This window comes from Phoxinus phoxinus (assembly GCF_949152265.1).
Source record: "Phoxinus phoxinus genome assembly, chromosome: 14".
Taxonomy (NCBI): Eukaryota; Metazoa; Chordata; class Actinopteri; order Cypriniformes; family Leuciscidae; genus Phoxinus; species Phoxinus phoxinus.
Genome location: NC_136889.1, coordinates 26,869,678 through 26,877,137, shown reverse-complemented (window position 1 = coordinate 26,877,137; position 7,460 = coordinate 26,869,678). Strand labels below are relative to the sequence as shown.

Genomic DNA, 7,460 nt, shown 5'->3' with positions numbered 1-7,460 from the left:
TACATGTGCATCAAATACCTGTGTGTGTTTACAGGGGCTTCATGTGAGATACCTGTCCCAACTGAATTACCAACATGAATAATGTTTTTATACAAAATTCCTGCTTCACTTTAATTTAATTCAGAGACTTTACACAAGTTCTATGAGATATAGATATAAAATGAAAATCTATATTTTAATACACATACAAATACGCTGTTAAACCTTAAAACCTAGGTTTTTACTAACTTTTTTCCACTGCTATTTTAAAACAACATACTGACAACTAATTGTTCTTACTCAACTTTATTAAAAAAGAAAATATCAAATATTGACAGCCAGCATAACAAGGCAGGACTTCAGCTTTTGGATGTCTCAGGACACAATCTTTACAGGATCTTCTGATGTACTATCTCCCACATCATCACCTTTCGTATGACTGGAATGTCACACTACATAGAGAGAACAAGCATGTTACAGACAAACTTTGATGATGGATTTTGACAAAAAATAAAAGCTTTTGAAGATTTATCAGTGAGACCGTGATGCAGTTGCTAAGGTGTTCCATGTTGTTACTATAAAAAAATGTGTCCTAAGTTTAGAGTGAGGTAGATACTATAGTGTGTTAGTGGATAGATATGGTTATTGATAAAAGTCAAACAAGTGTTAAGAATCAGGTTTGTGAGAAATAAATATTGTAGCTTGGTCATGTACCTGTCTGAAAGTAAGTGGCTTTCCTTGAGAAAGGAAGTCTGCATATTTGCAGATAAAAACCCCACAGTCATTTCCATTTGTCTGTTTGGGAATTGCCTAGAAACAAAATTCCAAGTAAGTATAACAAAACAGTTATTTGAATAAGAATATTTGTATAACTTATTATATTGTGGTATGCATACGTTGGTTCTCATTCGGCCGATGGTCCATCTGGAAGCTTCAAAGCAGCAGGCTTTTTTGATTTTGTTCTCTTCCATGAGGTATTCCCTGTTAATTAAAATCACACGAGACATGCTTACATGCCTTCAAAGCAGTGTGAGGTTAAAACCAAAGTTGCAATTGGACATAACTCACAACAATATGTGGCAGATCGCATCATGTCTCTGACCCATGGAGTCATAGCACTGGATGGTCTGGGATTTGAAATCAATTACCTGGTGATAAGCAATAGAGATAAAAGGTAGTTGGTTGTAATTGTGAAAAAGTAAATATACAATTTCTACACTTTTAATCATTCAGTATAGATATGGAAACTATGCGTTACAAAGGCATTGCTATTCATAAATTACTTACAGCCAAAGCCCAGTGCAAGCCAAGGTGCAAAGGAACAAGAACTAGATCACAGAGGAAGAGATCCACTGTTTTTGTCCATTTCTTCACTGCTGCATGGCCTGCAAAATGTCCGTCACTACTCAGAAGCTTTGGGTAGAAAAATGTGCTCAAACAGTACACTTTAAGGCCTTCCTGCTGATCATTGCTCCTCTTCATTATCAGAGACAAATAGAAGTTGATAACCTTAAGAACATAAGAGTAAAAATAATCATGATAAACATCCATGACGGCCAACATTAGAGCTTTTTAAAATGATCAGATTAAATCAGACAAATGCCAATATTTAAAGAAATCATTGTGTCCAACTTGATGACTGGGATTTTACTGCAAACAAGCAAAACAGTGAGATTATATATATATAATTAGCTATTAGCTACAATGTTATTAGTATCATTTATCCTATTTTTTAAAATATATTTATTGCACAATAAAAAGCAAAATAAGACTGTGAACAAGGGTAAGTGAACATACAGTAAGATTAGAAATCTTACTGTATGTTCACTTACACTCTTACCATGTCATTGAGCCAGGAGCCCTCCTCCAGCGTTGCCAGGTCCCTCTGTCTAATGCATAGTTTGAAAGCTGTGCTTATCACCATGTTTGGGTCATCTTGTTCCAGAATATGTCTCACCTCTGATGCCATGTCCTAAAAAAAATGCAACGTACATATAAACAAGGTCAAAGAATTTGCTTAGTGGACAGATGTTACTGACAGAACATTTTATTTCACAATCATATTCTCACCTTTGTTAACCTAGGTAAGTTTTCACTATGGTTCACAAGATTGCCAGCGTGTTTCAGTGTGGATGCTTTCCTGGTTTCTTCCACAGAGACCTCCACACCACATGATGACTGAAGAGAAAATCACAAACAACCTAAAATTTCATGCAATTAATAGCAGATTAATTAATAGTAAAGTAACTGTATATTGCCTGAAGCAAGTCTTTGTCCATCTCTGTCTTTTTAGTCTTTTTATGGAAATTGCCATCACCTGATGGGGAAATGAACAGAATATGAAAGAATAAAAAGAAAGCATATAGAAAACACAGCATATGTATAGCACATAGAGACCTTTTCAATAATGAACTATTAAAAGGTTGCCAAATGCCAAGACAAGTCATAGGTCAACAAAACGAAACAGGAAAGAAAATAGTACATCATTTTCAAAAATAACCCCTTTGGCAAACACTGATTGTATAGCACAGTATTGCTACACCAAGATCAAGGTGTATAAAAAAACCTCCTCTGTTTAATTGTAATATAACAAACCTTCATTTGCAACTGCCATCGCTCTCATTTTGCGTTTTCTGCCAGTTTTTTGTTTGGCCTTCTTACAGCGACTTGGTAAAGCCCGAAGGTTTTGCTTGACAGCCTCTTGCTGCTGGAGAACCAGGCCATTATCCTTAGGTAAACTGGATTTGAGTGTTTCACAAAGCTCATGAACAACACAAGATGCATTCTGAATTGCCTTCTTGTCAGTGCACATATATGATACATCATGTAAATGTTTGAGCTCTTCGCGTAAGCGCTGCTGATCAGCTCCTACACCAGTTGACTGTGGCTCACTGTTGTGTGTCTGTTTCCTTGGGTAAGGAAGAGGACAAACGCAAAAGTCACTAGAGAAGTCTTCTTGAGTGCTGTTCTCAGTGATTGGTGGATTGGTTAGAGCAACACTGAAATCCAGAGTTATATATGGGCTTCGACAATAGACTGGGCTAAGGTCTCCCCATGTTTTGTCAGAGTGACTAAAAACAGCGAAGAAATGCTTGCATGGTAAGAACGTTTTTTTGAAGAGGACACATTCACAAGATGGGTACCTTTCAGAGTCACCAAGTTCTACTCTGTACCATGCAGAGGTTGTCTCACTCTTTACCTTGAAAGATTCATTTCCAAGTACCTCAACATGCTCTTTTGAATAGATGGAAGCTGCTTGGATACTGTTTAAGCAATGTTTGACAAAACTCCTGGGTTTGTCTCTTAGGAACGTTGGCACATCTGGATTGTATGTTTTGCATTCACTACTGTAGATGAAGTTGAGTCTACTGTATGATAGCAACTGTTCTGGGATGAAATCGCATATAATAGTTTCAAGCAGAGATGTAAGACTTCCTGTTCCAGAAAATTTGAGGTAGAAGCTCTTCAATGATTTATTGAGAGCCTCAACTCCATTGTTGGTGGTAACTGCCACAGAGAATCCTTGTGGAACATAGGCCCTACACCACCGCTGAAAAAGAAAGTAACATATTACTTCGATAAAGGTAGTTGATGCAGAAAGAATGGAACATTACACCCCGTCTACACTGGATGCATTAAAAGCAAATACCCTAAACCACTGTATCCTATCCAAGCAAATATCCTAGACGGTGCGCAAAATAGATTGAGGCATCCATTTCCTCAACTCAGCGCAACTACCATAATCAAGTGTAGACTGAATCAGTGATGATGATGACTTGCTTTTGTTGTGTCTGTCTGGTGTTGACAGGGCGTAATAATTTCAGAGAAAACTAAATGCTGGCCTGTCCCTTTTATATCAATCTAAATGTACTGTACAACAGTTGAACACGGAACATGTCCAGTGCAGTACCTCACCTCCCGAATACATAGCCACCTTGTATCAACATAATGTCTGACTTCAAATGACTTCTTGTAAACCTTGCTCTCCTTCAGTCTGTCAACCTCCCTATCACAAGAAGATTCACTTGGGGCACTAGCTATCTCACGCAGGTGGCCAAGTAGTTCACTTTGCTCAGAGTGGGACAACTTGTTCTTGGCTGCCAGAAAGAGAGTATATGGGATATTAAACACTGTAAAAATAGGAATTACCTATGTTTCAGATGACTAATTTACAGTACAAATGAAATGTAAATAAATGAAACTAAGAAAACAAAGTAATACATTACTGAAAGTACTTTGAAAGATGTTTTAGAAAAACTGAAATGTAAATCTAAGGCTGTATTGTTTACTTCTAATGAAAAGTAAAAATAAATTAAAATAAATTAAAAAACACACATATACATTATCACATATCCAGGATTATAATGAAAACCAAAGACTATAATGGAATTCTGGTATCAGCTGGACTGTACCTTGTCTTGTCCATCGTATCCAAGCTTGCTCACGATGGAATGAGCATAAATACTTCTGTGCATTTGGAAATGTATGGTCCAGAGCTTGATATTCCTGTTGTGAATAATCAAGCATGAAGTACTTTGGCTCCCAATGCAGGTTCCACTGTTTCAGGATGTTAAGAGCTTCAGCTATCGCTGTGGTTGTCTCGTTTTCACATATAAACTCAGCAACCGGTTTGTAGCCAACATTAGTCCGAACAACAACCAGAAACAGGGGCAATGCATATTTGGTGGTTCTGTAAGTGGCATCAAGTAGGACCATATCTCCATAACGCTCAAGTAAATGCTGCTGTTGTTTGTTTTGATGAATAAACAAGAATGTTTCTTGTGATGTGGTCATCTCCGGTGTGTGTTTATCCTCAAAATCTTCCTCGGAGTCTTCGGTGACTGGAAATCCATTTCTTTGTGCATTCACTTCAATGTGTATTTCTGTCTGATCTCTGTAGTTCTCTGTGCACTGCCTAAAGAAAAATTGGGCATCTGAATCTGTTAATTTCCATTCATCAATTTTCTTTTCCAGTTGCAGTTGATCAAAGCCAGAGTATTTTCCAGCAAGTAAGGCCTGATGCACATGATTTTGAATAACATGGCTTGATGGGTAGTACGATGGGTCCTGTGGGTGTGGTAGAACACTTCCCATGCCTGAAAGCTCTTTCTGGACAAAGGTTTTCAGAACCTTCTTCAGGAAAGGGACAGAGGTCATTCCAAGTGAAACATATTCATGAATTTTGTCACGCACCTCGTGATGGATCTTATTTGAGAAATGACAGTTTTCTGAAATGTTGTGCTTTTTGTGTGCTTCTGCCAAAGGTATTTTGACATGAATTACTTCAGAAGTGGCAGTGGGGTTCTCTTTTATTGACTCCAGAAGCCTCTTTATAGCTGCTTGTTTTTCACTCCTAGAACTTTTGTCTCCAACAGCAAAGTTGTCATATCTGTCAAGAACAACATACCATAATACGTATCTGTCTGAAAAATATGTCAATAATAGTCCCATGTATTATGTTGCAACACCCTTACATGAGACAGAACTAAAGAGTGCTCTCTTTTCACCATTACCTTTATGGTGAAAATGGTAATAAAGTTATACATTTTAAATGAGTGCATTTAAATGAGTCATGACAGTCAAATTTACCTTAATATATATCTGACATATAATTTTGCTGGGCAATCAACTTTCTTGCTGCTTTGAATGTGAAATCTTCTTCTGCTGATATATTCATGTTCTGTGTGCTGCAGATTGAAAGACAAATTATTTCTACATCACTACATTACATTTCTAGGGCCAGGGAAACAAAATTGTAGTAATAATAAAAAATAGTTATGCCTACAATTTTGTCTAGAAGTAAATTAAAGCAATAATAAGCCCAATGAAGCAGTGTTTTACAGAGAATTTAGAAAAGCTAAGGGGCACTTCACAGGGCTTATTGCTTTTATACAAAGGTTAGTCCATAAACATATTTATTTTCATACACTGAGTGCAGCAGAAGTACTTATGTAATTAGGTCACAGGTGTATGGTTTATCAAGTAACACAGCGGCTTTGAACGCAGCTCAACCAATCAGAATCAAGGACTTGAATTAGCCGTTTCATAAGTATATTTTGCCACTCATACAACATATATTAAGTTCATGAAAATGTGTGCAGACTTTAGAACCTACCAACTCCTCTGTTTTTGGTGCCTTTTTGTAGTTTTTTCCATGCTGGCAAGCATATATCACTCTTCTTTTCACAGAGAGAGGAATGCGTTTTGAATAATCTTCCACTTTCCATAGAAATCGGGGTGTCACTTTTTGCTTTTTTTGACTGTCATCCGACCTGTCACCAGTAAGTAAATAAAAGAAAAAGGCATTTAATACTTTGCATAGCACATTCCCTTTTACTTGTTCATATTTCAATTATGAGAAAACTGTAAGTAAAGATTTGTTTAATGAAAGTAGCTGTCTTAAGTGCATGTCTATTAAACGCAACAAATGTTCTTCGTAGCAATACTTTCCATAAGGTCATAAATAAACAATCAAACAAATAAACATGCAGTTCATTTAGAAACTGATAAATTACCAAACAGTGTAAGATGTGCCAGTTGCCCGTTTGTGGCTTTCCAAAAGAAGTTTCAGGTCTTCTTCTGAAGAAACTATGCCTGTGATGTACTCTTCTGAAGATGAACATATGTGAAAAGATGACGGAAGCCAGTCTGGTGGGAAACAGAGTAATATTTAGTTTAGTACTTTAGTCTACATTGTCCTTCTTTATTGTTTATTCATTTTATTTAGATCATAGAATGTTGATTTAGATAAATTCATATGCACACATGAAGCCCCTGTAAACACACACAGGTATTTGATGCACATGTAATTCAGTTAGGACAGGTATCTCACATGAAGCCCCTGTAAACACACACAGGTATTTGATGCACATGTAATTCAGTTAGGACAGGTATCACACATGAAGCCCCTGTAAACACACACAGGTATTTGATGCACATGTAATTCAGTTGGGACAGGTATCTCACATGAAGCCCCTGTAAACACACACAGGTATTTGATGCACATGTAATTCAGTTAGGACAGGTATCTCACATGAAGCCCCTGTAAACACACACAGGTATTTGATGCACATGTAATTCAGTTAGGACAGGTATCACACATGAAGCCCCTGTAAACACACACAGGTATTTGATGCACATGTAATTCAGTTAGGACAGGTATCTCACATGAAGCCCCTGTAAACACACACAGGTATTTGATGCACATGTAATTCAGTTGGGACAGGTATCTCACATGAAGCCCCTGTAAACACACACAGGTATTTGATGCACATGTAATTCAGTTGGGACAGGTATCTCGTATGAAGCCCCTGTAAACACACACAGGTATTTGATGCACATGTAATTCAGTTAGGACAGGTATCTCACATGAAGCCCCTTTAAACACACACAGGTATTTGATGCACATGTAATTCAGTTAGGACAGGTATCACACATGAAGCCCCTTTAAACACACACAGGTATTTGATGCACATGTAATT

At 37.2% G+C, this 7,460-nt stretch overlaps 1 protein-coding gene across 1 annotated transcript; it reads right to left on the bottom strand.

Moving 5' to 3' along the window:
* Nucleotides 1–277: 277 nt before the first annotated feature.
* On the bottom strand, nucleotides 278–6,629 carry LOC307010683 (uncharacterized protein). The gene is made up of 13 exons (XM_079635569.1): nucleotides 6,495–6,629; nucleotides 6,095–6,251; nucleotides 5,569–5,666; nucleotides 4,392–5,368; nucleotides 2,575–3,529; nucleotides 2,238–2,296; nucleotides 2,050–2,157; nucleotides 1,820–1,951; nucleotides 1,267–1,488; nucleotides 1,048–1,127; nucleotides 876–960; nucleotides 694–789; nucleotides 278–431 (listed from the first exon to the last, which is right to left on the bottom strand). Exons 4-13 carry the CDS (start codon nucleotides 4,452–4,454, stop codon nucleotides 369–371), a joined length of 1,863 nt encoding a protein of 620 aa, XP_079491695.1. The 5' UTR covers nucleotides 4,455–5,368; nucleotides 5,569–5,666; nucleotides 6,095–6,251; nucleotides 6,495–6,629; the 3' UTR covers nucleotides 278–368.
* Between the last annotated feature and the right edge of the window lie 831 nt (nucleotides 6,630–7,460).

What these genes read in the sequence shown, in the direction of transcription:
- LOC307010683 (XM_079635569.1), bottom strand. Translation starts at nt 4,454, where the DNA reads ATGCACAGAAGTATTTATGCTCATTCCATCGTGAGCAAGCTTGGATAC. An exon ending in GATGGCAGTTGCAAATGAAG is followed by an intron (nt 2,297 to 2,574) that starts GTTTGTTATATT and finishes TTTCCCCATCAG; the next exon opens with GTGATGGCAATTTCCATAAA. An exon ending in GCGATCTGCCACATATTGTT is followed by an intron (nt 961 to 1,047) that starts GTGAGTTATGTC and finishes TTTAATTAACAG; the next exon opens with GGAATACCTCATGGAAGAGA.